The sequence below is a fragment of the Ixodes scapularis genome, unplaced genomic scaffold (genome assembly GCF_016920785.2).
Source record: "Ixodes scapularis isolate PalLabHiFi unplaced genomic scaffold, ASM1692078v2 PGA_scaffold10__122_contigs__length_95168666, whole genome shotgun sequence".
NCBI lineage: Eukaryota > Metazoa > Arthropoda > Arachnida > Ixodida > Ixodidae > Ixodes > Ixodes scapularis.
Window position 1 is genome coordinate 28,069,790 of NW_024609836.1, and position 18,415 is coordinate 28,088,204.

The 18,415-nt window shown below is 48.1% G+C and overlaps 2 protein-coding genes across 2 annotated transcripts; both read right to left on the reverse strand.

The window, feature by feature from the left end:
- Positions 1-3,852: 3,852 nt before the first annotated feature.
- LOC121047500 lies at positions 3,853-8,199 on the reverse strand. The gene is made up of 3 exons (XM_040502779.1): positions 8,194-8,199; positions 7,676-7,878; positions 3,853-4,515 (listed from the first exon to the last, which is right to left on the reverse strand). Exons 1-3 carry the CDS (start codon positions 8,197-8,199, stop codon positions 3,999-4,001), a joined length of 726 nt encoding a protein of 241 aa, XP_040358713.1. The 3' UTR covers positions 3,853-3,998.
- A 1,899-nt stretch (positions 8,200-10,098) lies between these two features.
- On the reverse strand, positions 10,099-11,112 carry LOC120843929. Its single transcript, XM_040215413.1, has 2 exons — positions 10,898-11,112; positions 10,099-10,810 (listed from the first exon to the last, which is right to left on the reverse strand). Exons 1-2 carry the CDS (start codon positions 11,110-11,112, stop codon positions 10,099-10,101), a joined length of 927 nt encoding a protein of 308 aa, XP_040071347.1.
- Positions 11,113-18,415: the final 7,303 nt, after the last annotated feature.

Below are 18,415 nucleotides of genomic sequence, written 5' to 3' on the forward strand. Positions count from 1 at the left end.
GCAACACGCTGGCAACCGCCGACCGCCATTGATAGGGCGACAGATGGAAGCGGGTGCGCAGCGAGTGTTCCTGCAGCTGTAGCCCCCGCTCGATTCTACTCGTACGATGCCACTTCATTGCTGCGTGCCCCTCTGTAAGCAGAGAGGCGTAAGGGATGATCACGGAAACAAGGTGAGACGTTTTGTTTTGCTAATTAGTCTATCGTCTCATCTTATACTTCGTTGCACCTTACGTGCCAGCGAAGGCAAAGCTGGAAGCGCGAGCACGAAAGCTCCGTGCGTTCAGGCTTTGCTCGAGCGCGCGAGCTGGGGAGAAACGCAAAAAGCGCTGGTCTCGCGCTTTTAGCTTTGGCTTCGCTCGCAGATAAGGTGAAACGAACTATAGCATGGACTGACCCCAGAGGCTGTGCTAGCGCGAGACGGTAGCCTTAAACTGGCGCTTGCGTTGCACGGGCGCTCGCGCAGCCGCCGACGTGTCGCTTTTAAGCTCTGTTTCACCTAATGTTGTACCGCAGGAAAAGCTGTAAGCGCGAGCTCCTTGCTCTGGGGCAGATCTCGGCGGCACGAGCTCTCGTGCAGTAAGGGCAGCTGTCAACGCTATGAGCTCGCGCTTCCAGCCTTCGCTGCGGTACAACATAAGGTGAAACGGAGTATAGCACGTGCGGCCAACAATAGTCCATGCTAAGCTGAGACGAAGTATAAGGCACGCGAGATTACTGCTTCGTGAAAAAGTTTCGCGTATATGCGTAGAACTTCAAAATGCGCTACGCCGCTACTTTGAAACATGAGCTTCATTCCGCTGAGCCCTAGTTAACATCTGTTATCATTTTTGTTTTCCAGGTGTCTTTCTTTGCTTTTCCCAGCAACCCTGTTTTACGAAGAAAATGGTTGATTGCCATCAAACGAGATGAGGGAAAGCACTTCACCATTTCGAAATTCACGAAGGTGTGTTCAGCACATTTTCAAGAAAAAGACTACCTGTCAAATATCGCTTGTGGCCATCGGTTCCTAAAACAAGATACTGTGCCAAGCGTGTTTGCATTTAACGTAGCGAAAAGACCCCCAAGGAAGGCGCCCCTTCAAAGGATGCCACCGACACCCAAGATTCCCACAGCGGAAAAAGGTGCAACAGACTACACCAGCGCGGACGGCGTCGCCAGCGAAGCTAAAACAAGTGCTACGACCGTTAACGAAAGTGTCGACGTCGACGGAAACCTAACCAGCTATGATGTCGCAGTTGAGGGCAGTTCTGCCGACGAAAACAGAGGGGACGCGATGGTCGATGACACAATGAACGCCGCCGTCGACACTGACGAAAACGAAACCAGCTACGCTGTCTCCGTTGAGAAGAGTGCTCCCGACGAGAACACAAGGGACATGATCGACAACACAGTGAACGCTGCCGCTGACATTGACAACGCCGTTAATGAAGACGGCACTGAAATCATCACTAACACGACCGCCGCCTCAGTTGCAACCTGCGACTCCTCGATGGCCGACGACGCCACCGATATGGACGGGACTGAAACTTTTGCCACCAACCTCCCTACAGATTACACCATAGTTGAGTTGGTGCCCATCACTGAATTACGACGGCTGGAGGAACAGGCTGCATCCCAAGCACAGGTTATCAAAAACTTGCAGATTCAACTGAACAGGTGCAAAGACCAGTTAACACAAGCTGAAGACACCCTGCATCATGCCCAAGCAGAGCTTCAGGCCGCTCTCGCCAAGTGTAGCTCTTTAGAGAAACATGAAGCAGAACTTAAAGAAACTAAGCATGCCCTGTGTAAGTGCCGAAGAGAGCTTGAGCTTGCGCTACAACAGTGTAAAACACTAGAGGCAAAATCAAGTCGCAGATTTTGCATCGATTGTTTTAAGGACAGCCCAGCTGATGTACTCTTCTACACCGGCCTTCCAAGCCATGATCACTTCATGCGTCTTTTAAGGTTCTTAGACCCAGGTGAGGACGGCGAGAATGTAAAAGTTTGGTCCACCACCTACAGTGACAAAGCCAGAAAAGCCGGAAGGCGCTCGATTTTGTCTCCCGCTGAGCAGTTCTTTTTGCTACTCGTCCGCCTCCGTCTTGGACTCTTTGAAAGAGATATTGCTTACCGCTTTCGAGTTTCTAAGGCTACAGTGTCAAAGGTGTGTATAACGTGGATAAGCTATGTGTATCTACACCTTGGTCAGCTGCACCTGTGGCTGCCAAGGGAGGCTGTGGATGACGCAATGCCACCTGCATTTAAAGATCGCTACCCAACGACAAGGGTCATCTTAGATGCAACCGAGGTAAAGTGTGAAGCCTCCAGCTCGCTCGTGCTGCAGTCGGCTACTTTTTCTCCATATAAATCTACAAACACGTTTAAGGGGTTGATCGGCATTTCTCCCGATGGGACAGTAACATTCATATCTGAGCTGTTCACTGGTTCAATGTCAGACAAGGAATGTGTAGAAAAAAGTGGTTTCCTCAAGCTGCCCTTTGATGACGGCGACTCAGTGATGGCTGATAAGGGTTTTAGGATAGAGGAGATGCTGAAAAAAATCAATGTTCGACTGAATATACCCCCATTCCTTCGTAAAGGTTACTTTACGACTGAAGAGGTAAAGGAGACAGAACAGATCGCTTCTCTCCGCATACACGTGGAACGACGAATTCAAAGGATTAAGAATTTCCACATATTTGACCGGCCGGTTCAGATTTCACTTGCTCCAGTTGTCAGCGAAATGTGGGCGATTTGCGTGGCTCTCACCAACTTCCAAAGTCCTCTGATGAAAGCCTCCGATGACTAAAGCATTTGGCTCTCTTAGAAAAAGCTCCTCTTTCTACAGTGATTTGTCTACCCTCAGTAAGTAAATGTCAGTGTGAGGTAAATGCTTTGCCACTTTGTGAATAGTCTTTTGTCATGAATAAAGAGACAGTATTTGAATGCAAGGTATGCACTGAAACAGCGTGCCTTCATGCTTTATTCCTCTGCCGTTTCAAGTTTCAACTAAACAAAACAAAAAAATGAGGTAGACTTATACCTCCCTATATAACTTTATTTACAAAGGCTGCACTGCTAATAATTCACAAAATTTATACAGCTGGGCTGGTGCACATTACGTTATACACTGCTAACAGTTCCCTAAATCAAACAAGATCAAAGCAAACAATATGAAGGCTCATGGTCTCGACAACAGTGCAAACAGTGTTCTTGAAAATAAACTAAGCAAGGAAAATGACCAAGGCAGGTCAAGGCGTGTACCCAACTGGCAGTGCAAACATTCGCCGACAAGCCTAACAGCTGCACTGACAGTTACGCAAAGGGGAAAGGCTCTGCAACTGCCGTAGCTTGTCATTAAATGCCCGTGTTGCAAGTTGGAACACTCTTATTCTCTATTAGTTTTTTTTTAGTTACTGTCCGATATTTTTGTAGGCTAAATCGATGCGAAATGAATGAACGCTCATGATCTCGATAACAAACAAACAATGTTCTCGAAAAAAACACTAAGAAAGGTAGCAAAGATGACCAAGGCAGGTCGAGGCGTGTACTCAACTGGCAATGGAAACATTCACCGACAAGCCCCAACGGTTGATTGGACAGTTATGCAATAAGGAAAGGCTCTGCAACTGTCATAGTTTGTCAATAAATGCCCATGTTGCAAGTTGGAACAATCTCTTATCCTGTATTAGATTCTTTTTAGTTACTGTCCAATATTTTTGTAGTTTAAATCGATACGAAATGAATGAAACCTCATGGTCTCGACAACAGTACACAGTGTTCTCGGAAATACACTAAGAAAGGTACCAAAAATTACCAAAGCAGGTTGAGGCGTGTACCCAACTGGCGGTGTAAACAATCGCCGACAAGCCCCAACGGTTGCATGGACAGTTATGCCATGGCCAAAGGCTCTCCAACCGTCGAGTTTCGTTAATAAATGCTTCTTCTGTCGGTAGCAAGCATAGCCTATTCTGCACCATACTTTTTTTGCTTTCTGTCAGTTATTCTTGTAACTTAACTAGCACCCTCTTGACCAGGTCGAGGTTCTCTCTGGTCTGACCTACCCACTTGATAGGGTAGTAGAGTCTCAAAATAAAACTTGTCGAGCACCTCCTTGCACTTAATCCAACTAGAAGGGCAAAATCGAATCCGTTCTATGATCAAGAAGTTCTGACAATATACCACAAAATCTCCCCAGGTAACGCCAGAAAGGGCCATCTGTCCCAATAGCTGGTAGTAATGGCTATGGTCACGCTTTAGCCTGTACACACCTGCGGCATCCTTTACTACAAAAAAGCTCTTAGAGTCGGGAGTGGCACAGTTCCACATAGTGTAAGGGCACTTGACCTCGACAACCCCGTGAGGAGGTGTCTCGGCTGGATCAAAAACGCGCCTGTCTGGGGACGCTCCCAACCATGGCGAAGAGGGGTTCACCATGAGGCCAGAGCAGGTAGTCTGGATCTGGTGACCACGAGACCGCAGAGTCTTTTCATAGTGCATCACGGCATGGGGCTCCTGGGTGATACCATGCCTGAAATAAACAAGTACAGCAAAAATGCTGTTATCAGGAATCTTCACTCCCAAGAGAGAGAATAGAAAATAAACAATCCCTGCTCCCCTGAAAAAAGATTAAAAAAAAAAAAGATTATAGGCAAAGGGCACGACCAGCACTGTTACAGAAGATGGCAGGACAAAACATTACAGGTCTGGGTTCCGACTGTTTTGGGAACGAATATTCAACGGCTCTTTATGTTTCATTTTATGATCATCTGCTAATCCTCTCTTTGATGGCTACATTCTACTGTTTGTTTTCGGAACTGCCAAATGATCCTACCAGCTCGCAGGTTGACCTCTCGGCTATTAGGGCATGAAAGTGTGACAGATGCACAAATGCCGAACGCTATATGAAATGCCAAATGTCATACGAGACGCCAAAGGCAACCGGACACCAAACATAACTAGGCGCCGAAACTGAACGGACTGGATTCTCGTGCAGACTGTGGTCGTGACGAGTGAGGGCATGTGTTCTGCAACTCGTTTAATCGAGATGAACAAGTTCGGCAACGATTTACTGCAGTGGTGTATCAGGTTAGGTGAACTTGTGGGAGAGTGCCTTTCTCGTCAACGCATTGCGGTTAGGCTTAAAGGAGCTGTGCAACGATATTCAATTGGAATGTTGTTCTCTCTACACGAGCTTACTGGCACACCTGGGACTCAAGGATACTCACACGCAACGCAACTGGCCAAGAAACGCCTTTGTTGCGGTGTAATTTCAAGGACAAAAGCGATCATTTTCATTCAATCTCTCCTTTGCAAAATTTGATGACGTAACTCGGGGATCGCAGTACACCCAAGTGACGATATTTGAATGCGGCTCATAGATTGGACCCGAGCATTGCGTGGGCACTCGACTTGGGCTCGTGACAATTGCTATCTCGAGAAGCATTCGGGTTGTAACCCGTGTCCAATCGCTGCAACGACGACAATAGCCGAGCCATAACAATGTCTGGAACTCAGCGCGTGTCCTGCGCTTTGCCAACCCCAGCGCGTGGCTATGATCAACATTGGCGGCATATAATCGGCTCCAGATCACGTGGCCGCTTGTTCTGGCTGCGAGTTGAGGGGGTGAATGCTGCTCGTTTTTCTTAAATTTTTTTCTGGGACTTCTATTGCGTGAGGTGAAAAACGAACGCGTGTTTCATAGGTCATTAACGTTAGGGATCCGTTTTACGCGGTATTTGTACAAAGTACAAAAATTGTTGCATTGCTCCTTTAAGCATTTGCCGCGTCGCAAATGCGGAAGGAGTGGGGGAGGCAATGACAAGGCCAATTTTTATTTAGACGTGACTTATATTTGTCAAATGTTGCACATGATCCTTCATAGCCTTATTGTGAATCATTGAAGTGTGACAAAGGTTTTACAATGTCTTTTTGTGCCTACCCTGATGGCCTAAAGAGCTGAAGATAGCCTTCACAGGGTCACTTAAGCCTAGACAGCGATTACGAAGGAGAGCCGGCAAGGTACCGTCAGCTTCTGTCGTCTTTCTTCGGGTCATTTCGCTTGCCATGACAACATGAATTGACATTGCAAATAAACAATGTGCACTGAATAGACCTTTTGCGAAATCCCCCAAGCACCCCGGCCCGCACGCGAGGAATTGTGAGAGAAGCTGTCCCTCGCCGTTGCTACCGATTCCTGTCGCGCTGTTAGCTGTTCATTTTGGTTCAATTTGACCCACGCGCAGTCGAGACGAGCCGTTTAAGAATACCCGCGCACATGTCATAGGGGTAGGCGGAGCTCTGAATCAACAATCGCGACGCGAGAGCCGAGTGCGCTGTGATTTGGCCGCCCGCACTCGCTTCGTTGACTTGCACTGTAGTGTATGCCTTCGAGTGCCACTTACTTGACCAACATACAGCACGCCGCTTTGCTGCCGCGAATCATTTGTCCGAATGTTTGCGAAGCTGACGCACATGCAACGCTGCGGCGCCTGACAACTGTGCGTTGCGGCGCGAGCCCTTCGCACGCGCCGGTGGCCCAGAGTCGCGGCTTGTATACATTGGTTGCACGTGACGTCATTCAAAGGGTGCTACGATGATCACCAGAGAGGAGGGCAAGAAGAAGCTCCGCTCTTATCAGGGCTCCCTTTTGTGCCTCCCGGATTTGCACAGTCGTCGCTATTCTCCCCCCAGAAAATTATAGAAGATTAGCCCGTCACTCAAAATTCTTACAAAAGCAGCTTCCCTCTCCTCCTCTTACATGGAGGCCAAAAGTATGCGACGTGACGTCAATGCAACCTATGTATGTGCTTATGGTATTCCTTCTTAATCTATCTGCTAAGCGGTTGTCAGTTGCAAACAGCCTTTTCCAAGTGCTGACAACTGCGCGCCGCTGCGTGCAGTTGTCAGGCGCCGCAGCGTTGGATATGCCGAACGGTGTCACGGTTTCGCAGGCATTCGGACAAATGATTTGTGGCGACAAAGCAGCATGCTCTATCTTGGTCAAGTAAGTGGCACTCCAAGGCATACATTACAGTCGGCGGCGTCCACACAGAATGAATCGCCGCATGTCGCAATATTCATGCAAAGTTTTGCAGTGTAATGAGCCTCGGTAATTTCACTGAGGCCGTCAAGTAGTCAGACATTGCCAGGAAGACGTAGAATCAACAATTCCAACGCTTGAGAAACAGCATGGGGACTCACACCGACACCGACAACCTTATATAGCAAATGGTTTGTTTATGGGACGGCATGCTTCTTGCTCACACTCCACCGCGCATGTGCGGCACTGGTGGCATCCGCTAGGGGCGCTTTGGTTTGTTTGTGAACATGAATTGGTCTATAGGACCGTTAGTGTTAATCTCCGCTCTGTTGATCGACAAGTTGGTAGGTTTTGCACTCTGCCGGTTGCAGTGTTTTTGCAGGCCCTGGTACAGCTTAATAGCTTCGAACATCAACATTGATATCTAGAGTCACCGTTTGAGAGCTCCATCTGCCGTTTGGATCACTCAGTAGACGCTCCTTTGGAATCGAGGAAGCTGCTACTGAACGAACCAAATAAAAGCTTTGATTCAATGCGAGAATTTTTGCATGCATGCATAGCCAAGCTACTCTCCTCTGAGGAAGACCAAAATATCTGGGTAATGTACCTTCTAAAAGAGTTACATTGCATAGAAAAGTTAAGCACTCACTTGACTGCCCTGACTCGAGACAAGTCCTTCTCTTCAGTGAGGTTCCGAAGCCCGACATCAGTCCACGATTCTCTAATCAGGACTGCTCCAAAGGTGGACGCTGTGAGTCTGTTGGTGCGAGCAGCCTTCCATGTAGCGCTCTTTGACTGCTGCCGGCTGTTCTTCTCAAGCTGGCGTGCTTGGTCCGGAGTGAGAACCAGCTCCTAAGTGGACAAAGGCAAGATAATGGGCAACTGAAGGCTGGATGTAGTCGGGAGCCTCTGTACCGGGGCTAAGACACCATGTGCTCCTTGATTTCTATGAGATGGTTAGACCCAAGCAGAAATTCGGAGGTCAGTTAAGCAAGGAGAATTTTTTTTTTGTTTATTAGATATATTGGAGATTTGTAGTAAGGGGGATTAAAAGATATTTATAGGAAGCGTGTGGCACCTAAGAGGACGCGCCGCTTCGCCGCCAATGGTTGCATCGGCGTTGCACTGCGGGAGCCAAACCAGCGGAGTGGATGAGCACCGAGTTACTCCCATTCCCACCTTGTAGTATGCACATGCTCCATCCACGACTTGCAGCACAAGTCTTCCCACTCAAGGTCCTCAGTGTGTGTCAAAGCATCTCCTTGGCATTCAAAAACCTATCTGCATTCAGCGCTGCATCTCCTGGATTGAGTTGGAGCCCCCTTCACTCCGTCGTGTTCCTTTGTTTATCTGTTTCCGTTTTTGAATGATGAGTTTGCGGCACGCTGGTTTACCAGAACATGCTTTTAGAAATTGGTTGCGCGTCCGGCGACAGCTCGACAGCTACTACATATTCAGGAGCGAGTCAGTGCTTGATTACAAACATAACGTAAGTAGATTGCTTGTCCACGACTTTCTGCGTGCTTCTCTGCTTATCGCTGTGTGTTTTCGGTGAGTCTGATGCAAAGTGGTTCGCCGAAACATGCTTCTACAAATTGGTTGTGCATCCGACAGCTCAACAGTTACCACATGACAAATTCATGGATCCTTGTGATTACAATATTGACCGTAAGTAGTTTTCGTTCCCATTTTAATTGGTCACTTCTCATTCGCTGTCGACGCAGTAATGTATGAGAAACTGGACATAAAGATGAGGTAGCTTCTTGAGTTTGCACGTTTTTCGCCTGCGTGCGAATTAGTGGCTCCGTGTTTTCAAGTCTCATCGCTTCTGCAAAATGGTTAGTGTCAATGTGCTACTGCAGTGACTACAAAAGAGATCGGAGGCGGCGTCCAAACTGCTCCTCGATAGGGTGCTTCGATAAACGTCCCTCTGGTATAGATCCACCCTACTCCTCGAGGCTCGTGCTGGGTTACTTTTCCCAGGGCTGACCAGAAGCAGTCCCTGCCTTTTTGATAGCTACCTTCGTGGCCTCGAGGCAAGACGATAGACAAGCGGTCCCCGGTCAGCAGGTTGGAACCGAGGTGACCTGGGCCGGCTTGCTAGAACAGCGTCTCAGCTGAGACTGGGCGAAGGAAAGCACTGCAAAGGCTGGGGCGCGCGAGCGTCTTGAGACGGGACTTGAGTTCCGCTCAGCTCGTGCGCTGGCTTTGGCAGTGCTTTCTTTCACCCAGTCTCAGCTGAGACGCTGTTCTAGCAAGCCGGCCCTGGTGCCCTTACAAAAGAAAAGGTGGTCCTCCACTGGTGCATGCCACATGGCTTTTGTTTGTTTGGCATGAAGCAGCTTCATCGGATACTAATCGGGAGCTACACAGGAATCCAGAGGCTTTAGTACTAGCGGCTGAGCCGAGGAATGCTGACGCACGATTCAGTTGTTCCCCATTTCTGCAGTACTGCCCGTCTTTGAAGTATTTTATGTGACGAAAAACTAAAAACCTTCGTTCTGGGCAAAAAAATGTTCGTAATAATGTGCACAATTCACGAAGCAAAACCTCGTTTTCGACATTTCGGTGTTCCGCTCACCGTGTACGCAATGGAATCGCTACCCGCTCTTGCAGCCAGCCGTCCTGTTAGATAGCTCCGCCAAGACACAGCGGCGCCACCATCTTGTCTCACACCTCCTATGGCAGCTTGTTCTCTGCCATTTCTTTTTTGTGACACTGTGTTTTGTGGTTACGTACACAACCCGAGGTTTTGAAAGAAATTTGCGGGATTTCTGTTTGACACTAAAAAACAAAAATAAAATCAATAGAAACGAAAACACATACAGTAACTTGCGGTTAGGAATGTGCAGGGACTGTCTGGTGAAAAGTGGATAGGTCATGAAAACTACCATGACCCTTACTTTCAGCTATTGTTAATGGTCTCATTGAAGGTACTCACTGATGCAAATTTTCCCATTAGATTGTGAAATATCTCTATTTCATATGTACTAATTCGTTTCAGTACCCACCAAGGCATGAACCGTATTATACTCTTTGATCACTGAATATGGTATGTGACGATAAAGCAAGCTAGAACAATACCTTAAAAAGTGACCTTTCAGCATCACTGAGGCTCCGTGCACCAGGCCCGAAAGTGTCCGACAGGGGGAAAAGCACTGGCCAGCTGGGCAGTGCAGTGCTTGAGGCATCTCTGCCACAGGGAGCAATGTTCGGGCTGACATGCACCATAAACCCGTGTGGCGTGAGTGGTTGCTGGTAGGAGATGGGGCTGCCCTCGGGGACTTGTCCAAACATCGACGCTGTGCCCAGTACCTGCACAGTCCGCAGGTGTTTGGCAAAAGGGGAGTCCCCGAGGTTGCCGAGGTCATTTCCCAGGCGATGCATGGCCTGCTGCATGCCTGCCAGGTCTCTTGGTCGTTTTCTGGCGTCGTACAGCCTTGACCCCTGTGCTTTTGAAGGTCCTCCTTCCCGTGCACTTCTCCAATCCAGTTCCGCGACGCTGGCAGCACAGATTTGCGAACCACGGGGCCGACGCCACTGCTGCGGCAGCTCCGTGCACGTCACCTCGGGAGGTGCTTCCGTGTACCCCTGCCCCTTAAGGAGCACGATTAGCCTCAGAAGGGCTAAGGCGTGGTTACAAAGGCCTTCTTTTGCGGCGCACTGGCAGCTGCACTCCGAAATAGAGCCGTCCGCAGCGATCGTTGTCGACACGCTGTACGGCTTACCGGTCTTCCTTTGGCTTCGGTAGCACCGCCCGCGCACAACGACGGCGGTCGCATTCCTGCGTACGCAATATGCGGGCGTTAAAAGAGAATAACCATAGGCTACTTAACGACCAGCGATCGCTAATGTGGAATCGTCAACTCACCCATTAAGACATGTCGTTTCCAGCGACGATGGCTCAAGGTAACTTTCCGTTACGAACTTGTAACTACGCCGCCGGTTACGGTCGCTCGTTTTCCGGGCGGCGTAGTACTCGTTAACCTTGTCGGTTTTGAAGTCCTGCGAGATCTTGCTTAAACTCTTAGTCCATACGAGGCTGGTAGCAGCAGCACTAGGACCAGCGACTACAACGGACGCCATATCAATGGCCGCTCCCCCCCAAACCAGCGTTGCCTGTCGTACTTCACAAGACCGCCAAAACAGGCGTCTCACAGTTGCCGGAAACAATTTCGGGAAGGGTCTATTACACTCCTTATTTATGACAGTGTATATGAGTGTGTTAGCCAACGCTAACATGGGGCCAGTCAAGGAGCGCCAAAAGTGTATAGCAATGAGCTTCAACTAGTTTTGGGGGGAGTTATATATGAAACAAGGGGTGTAACTACTACACAACTTATATCTGAGAGTGTATACTCCGTTTCACTTTAAGCCCCACCGCAGCCAACGCTCTTATGGAGCCAATCAGGGAGTGCCAAAAGTGTGTCATCATGGCTTTTGTCGTCTTTGTGCTTTCGCTCTCACCGTCTACACCATTCAGACACAGTGATTTGCGTGTGATCCTGCGCTATTTTCTGTGCTTGATTGCTCTAACCTCCTGTGATGGAAAACACCTAAAAACGACGATCACCACGATAATGCATTTTTTGGCGCTTCCCGCTTGGCTCCCTCGAGCCGTCGAGTGCCTTGCGGTCGGAGTTAAAGGGATTGTCCGGTCATATTTTGTATTCGAGAAAACAATTGACTATCATTGTTATTGCCCCGAGACGCACCTTATGTGCAATATATGAATTGTATATGCCCCCTTGCGTGAGTAATTGAATTTATACTGCTCCAATCTCATTCTAGCATAAACTCTGCTTTCGTTGGCAACATTGAAGTTCTGACGTCACAAAACACAAAGCGAGCATTTCTGTCTCGTCGTTTGCCGTTTGCCTGCGAGTGAACGCCTCAGCGTGCTTCGTTTTTGTTGTTGTGCTCGACTTGTTTTGTGGTTGGGTGAGATTTTTGTTGCGCGGTAGGGCGCCACAACTACCGGGCAGCACATGCGAGCCAAGACATGACGTTCCACACTTTTCCGCGAGACGCGCAGTGCAAAGCGGATCGTCGTCGTGCGTAGGGACTGGGTTCCCGTCAAGATCGAGATCCCGCTTATGCAGCAATCATCTCACAGAAGAGAGCTACGAGCTGAGCTCTAAGCGGACAGAAGGCTTGTAAGCTGAGGTGTGATGCTGTGCCAACGATATTAAACTACGTCCACTCACTCCTCGCCCAAATCGGATCAGTCAATTTAGGTCTGTTCGATTCGCCTGAACTGGCTGAACTAGTTCAGCAGTGCAGGAACTGGTGCATTCGATTCAAAGAAGTTGCACGACCGCTGCACTGGCGCGTTCGATTCATCCCAGTTCTGAACGAGTTCAGACCCAGTTCCTCAAAATCTTGCACCGGCTCCGGGCTCAGTTCAGCGTCCGTGCAGAAGCAGACGACAAGAGCAGACGGCGATAGCAGACGACACTCCTCGTCCGTCTCTGCTCGTGGTGCCATTTTTCGCAGCTCTTGCTCAAACGTCTGCGATGTTTAACAATAACGCCGGTACGGAGGTTGCATTTCCTGTCATTTATGATAATAACGTACCCGCGGTAGACGCGGAACCGAGGGTAGGAATTTGCTTGATTATAATATTCTGAAAGCGTTTTAGGCACCTGCTCGTGTAGGTTTGGCTCCCTGTAATGAGTGTTCAAATATTGGCTCACGTAAATTGTTTCTTTTTGATGCTATGTGGGGATCCACAGTGTTGATATTCTTACAGACACGGGAAAGGTATTGCCCTCTTGATATTCCCCGCCTTCAGTTGCTCTTGGACGCATATTGACGACTCCGATGCATGGCAGAGCTCTGGGATTTAGTGCGTTGGTACTCGCATGCCCGTAGCTGAGCATAATACTGCATGCTTTATCCGCTGGTATCTGTGGACGCCCACTAAAGGGCCTTGGAAAAACGCCGAGAATCGTCATTTTTGCCGATTCTCGCTTTAACTTGACGCCAAAGTTACGGTCGACAACTGTCTTGGCCAAGACGCTATCGTCAGGCCTTCGTCTTCGATGTGACCGGTATACCGACCGCGCGATGCCGCCAGTGACTCCCGACGCAAAATCATCCTGATGCCGCGAACTTATCGTCGAAATGTGAAACTCCAGAGATTTGGAATGAATCTACTATTGTTTAATGAATGTGAAGGACACGAACGCTTATGGAAACGACAGGAACCGAGCGGCCGTTAAAAATGCAGACAAACACACTTCGTGCAGAAAACGTTTTTAGTACACTGGAATAAAAAATATTTACGGAAAAGATTCCGTTATTATACTTTAAAACTAAGGGAACACGAATGGTCTCATCAAACTGCGACTAATTAAATGTAGCATACAACGTGGCGTGGAGAAACAAGAGCCGAAACCGAAACCAAGAGCTAGGCCATCACGAAACGATACCTGAAGTTGAATTTAGCACGCGTGCAGCCCGATTCTGTTTGACCCGCGTGCGAAAATGGAGCGTGACTACGATTCACCAAGCTCGTCCAAGTCAAGCGACGACATGCATTTGAACGGTTCGCCGTTTGCCTTCGACCCGCGGACATCGCCTCTGAGGGAATGACCCACAGCCTCATCACCGATCCAGTGGATCCGCCGACATCTGTACCCAGATGCCGCTTCGTGTACCTAAGTGCCGTTTCAGAGGCGAAATCTGCATCCTTTGCTTTGCAAGCGCCCCTAGTTCGATGGGCGTCCGTCGTAGTTGTGTTTGGGCGAAACGGCACACGTTTGCTTGAAGCTTATGGCTGTCTGCGAGTAATATCCTGCTAAAAGGCGCGACTTTTTTTGCACGTGCTTGCATTAAAAGAACCATATTTCAGTAGGGTACTGTCTAGGAGACTATGTAATTCGAAACAAAATACAAGAAATCCATCGACCAACGCTTGTTATCACGACCATCCGACAAACCTTTGCGTTTTGTGACGTCGCGCAGCACCTACGGATGTCAGCCATCGACACTGGCGAAATTCGGGGTGCAGTTTCGTACATAGGCTCATGAAAGGTTTATATAATAACGGTAGATCATATATCAAAATAAAAATGACGTTTGTCTACATGAAGGCTCCCTCGACGTAACGAGCGCAAGAACTTAAGTACTTCCGGTTTCGACCGGACAATCCCTTTAAGGTCGACTTCACATCGAACTTAATTCGATAAAATTGGAGTCTCTACGCTGAGAGATCGGAACCAAGCCTCGGGTTTTTGATCCTGCGTTCGTCAGACCAGGAAGAAGCTTGGGAGACAAGAAACCCTGGTTCCTTATAAAATCGTCGCGTCGCAACATGATCAGACGTTCGTTTAAACAAACTTTTGTAGAAAAAATTTCCCTTTTTTTAAGTTTATTCTTATTTGTTTAAGTGGAATCGGAATGCAAGAATAAATGCATTCCATAAAAAATTAAAAAAGCATACTTGTTTGATTGTATTACTCCTCAATACGAAAACCTAAGACACCCACATGACTGGTACATTGCTTCAACCATCCTCTGACTGGCATTTCGAACGGCGGAAGTGTGCACATTTTGCACAAAGAGTGCGCGTTTATTTTGTTCTTTTTCTATCTTTTAAAAAACAATCATTGAAAGATTCTGTGTCAAGAAATCGGTTTACGCTCACCTCTGTCTCTAGAGGTTCGTTGCGTAAAAGCGCCTATTAAGCTGTTCGGGTTACAAACTGAGGGTGTCTTAAAAGTTATCCTTTTGGCGCATGTCCGACGCATCCGTACCACCTTCGAATAAACTATAGTTTAAAAAAAGAATATTGGGAGATAAAATTGTTTTGTCTCTAGAAATGTGGATACGAGGGCTTATAGGGCACGTCTTGTGAAGAACAATCTCAGCCCAATTTGTTGATTAAAAAAAGGAAAATAAAATTGTTTTTTTTTGTGTATTTTTTTTTGTTTTTTTTTTTGCTTTTTCGTTTTTAAGTTTCAAGTGGTATTTGCCGTAACAAAGAATGAGAACGCAGCTAGTTAAATTGACCAGTCTCCAGTACATTAGCGGATTCAAACAACAAAGGAGGGGGGGGGGGAGAATCTAAAAAGAAAATAGGGAAAGAGGGCGAAAGAGGGTTGAGAAACACGACGCACAATGACAGCCGGAGCATGAGGGCAGTTACTCTTTAACGTCGCCTTAGTGGCGTTTGCTGAGGTTGAAGATGTGCTTGATGGGGTGACGCTGTTAGGAACTGTTCCACGCACGGCTGTAATTCCGCCATCCCCCAGAGTACTCCCTTCTCCTTTTTGGGGCTAGCGCACACTAAAGTAACTGGATCGTGGGAAGGTAGCGCCAAGCTCCTCGTATTTCGCCCTTAAAATTAACGATTTCTCCTTGACCTCTTCATTCTTGGGGAGCCAATTTAAATTCTTTGGTGACAGGTAGCTTTAAAGAGACGTTGCTTGTATAAAGATATTTCGCTATCCACACACCGGCGAAACAAGCGTACATGCAGCTTCGTACCACCACGACATGCGGTGTCGGTGCTTGGAGGCATTGAAAAATAATATGCCTCTTTTGAACTACGCAAGGAAAACAGTATGATTGTAAAAGATCAGTGGATACGAGCATGATTGATACGTTTATTGCATGCACAGTGCCAAAGACGCTTATATTGGCGAGGAATGCCTTCAGTACGATGGTGCTCCATCGTGATCTTGGTGCGACTGGATTAGAACGACCCTCTTGAAGCTTCGAAGATTAGAGGGGTCCGAGATGGCGAGTGCCCTAGCTACGGAGACCGATTAGCCAATCGCATTGCGAGGTTTTGCTCGTGTGTACGTTAGTATTTTTTTTGTGTGTTCTGGTACCAGGCAAAAAAGACAATTGGCGATACTTTCTTATTATCCAGTGACTTTAGCGCACACCAGCTCGGAGCGCGTAGAGTGAAAGCTCGCGCTGCAGACCACAAGGATTCTGGGTTAAATCCCCACCCCTGCCCGTTTTGATCTGGATGGTCATCTTACCGGCATGCCGTCGTGTATCACTACTGCGTGGTGCACGTTAAAGACCCCAGTCTGGCGGTTGTACCACAGTGGCTAAATTGCTCACCTACAGCTTAAGCACCAGACGGCCACTAAGGCAGGCTAACTTCCGGCTGTATAAACGTATATGCACACCAACTTAGGCAGCGTCACGCGTACACCGAACGCTTGGTTAGGTTTGCCCATTCACAGGCTTCGGCCTTAACTGGTCTCCGCTAAATTTGGGGTTCCACACTGGTCTCAATAAAGTTTGAGAAGCGCTCTTTGGAAAAGGCCTTTCTTTATTTTGCTTTTAACATAATTATCAGCTCTAGTTCCTTCTTCTTCTTTTCTTCTTTTTTTTTTTTTTATTTCGCCTCGCGTATTGTTAAAGCGGTGGGAGAATATGTCCGGATTTCTCAGTCGGCACCGCGTCGTTCCTTCTTTTATGACTTTCGTTTCTCCCTATGGTTCGGACGCCGCTCCGGGAGCGAGCCCCACTGAAAAGATTTGGATTCAAAATGAAACCGTAACGTTTTTCTTTTTTCTTTCTCTCAAGCTGTGAATTCTAGAGAGTGTAAATTGTAGGGTTGAGGCCCCCGTCGAAAAAACCCGGTTTCGGTTGGTTATGCGTCGGCGCTTTGTGCGCGGCTGCGGTAATTAAAGGACGCCGAGGCGGGGAGCCAGCACAATGGACACCGCGTAAGTGTATGGAACTGCGGTCCGCTGGGAACCCGCAGGCACGCTTGCCCGACATTCGGCATGCCGAGGCAGGCGGCGAAGCGGTGGCTTTGAGCAGCTTGCCATTACGCACATAGACACGTTCATTCGGCACCTAGAAAGAAATAGCACAAACGAGCGATTGCTAGGTCAGTGGAAGGGTGACACGTGGCGCTTCAGTCGCGTCAAGATGGCGTTAGCAAGATTGCCTATAGGTGGTATTCACTTGGCGACATGTTTGAGCACAGAGTTCACAGCGCAAGCTCAGAGCCGCCCCTTCTTATCTTTTGAGAACTACAATCTTGATTGCGTGGAATGCACCGAACGGGGACACTCCGTGTCCCAATCTGCTAGTGGGCGCCGCCATCTTGGTGCTTAGAGCAGACCAGATGCAAATGTCGATCGTCACAATTTAGAAATGCGATTTCCTCAGCTTTAGTGACAGGAAGCTCAGGCGACATTATTTTGATCCGTCGCAAACTGTACTAACATTTCTGTAGGAGGAGAAAACGTTTCCCGTGATTTTAGACAAAGCTTCAGAAAATTGGCGACCGTGATTTTAAGCATCGAGATGACCGAAGCGTCGTTACTCTGAAGCGTTGCTTACTTAGTGGCTCCAGAATGCGCGATGCTGAAGAGTTGTGGAAGCTCATCGCAAGCTCGAATTCACCAGCAACGGACTCGTTGATTGACGATTCCAGCAACCTTGACGCCACCTAGCGGCTAAAACGGAAATATGTGGCGGCGGGTTCAGTCACTAGCCTCCTCGAGCGAATCAGATATTCACAGCGCTCGGTGGTCTGGAGACGACTCCATGAAAGATGGGTTCAAAAACACGCGATGAAAATCGCCAATTCGGAAAGCAAGTGGTCTGCTGCTTGCGCGGGGGTTACGGTAATGCCAGAATGACGCCGAGTTTTGATTAACTTTAATAGGAAGGATAGTGGGCAGATACAGTTCACACGGAAAGAATACAAACACAGAACATATACGAGGGACAGACACACACAGTTCTTTCAACGAGCAACTACATTTAAATGATGCCCATTACACTATAATGAACCGCTTTGGTCACAGAGAAAATTAAGTAAAGACGAAAATACAAGAAGATACTAGAACAAGATAAAGGTAAAGATAGCTGAATTTAACTTCCTGAAAAGGAAGAAGAAGAAGAAGAAACTGGAGGTGATATTTTCTATGACAACCCTGGCGCTAGGAAATCCATCTCTGATGTCGATAACGACATCGAGGGCTCGAAAACATTGTCTGTGGCAGTTTTGATGTTAAATGCTTCGATTATCTCTCGGCCATACTTGTCCTTGTGTGAGCCTAGCACGGTAGTGTTTTCATAGCTAGGAGAGCAATCTTGGCAGGTGCGGGCATGGACAACAATCGGATGGTAGGAGTCGGATGACGCCTTATTGACTTCGCGAAAGTGTTCCCTAAGGCGAACGTTCAGGCATCGTCTCGTCTGGCGGATGTATTGGCTGCCACAACTGAGCGGACGAAAAAGGTCCTATCGCCTTACGACTCAACCCATCCGAAGTTGATTATGAGGGGCATCGCTTCGTTATGCCTACGGTCGGCATTTCTGAAATCTTACCCGCACATCCTTCGCGAGAGTTTCGACCTTCGGGTCTTACGCCGGAAACAGTCAGGGTTTCCACCGTTTGTTA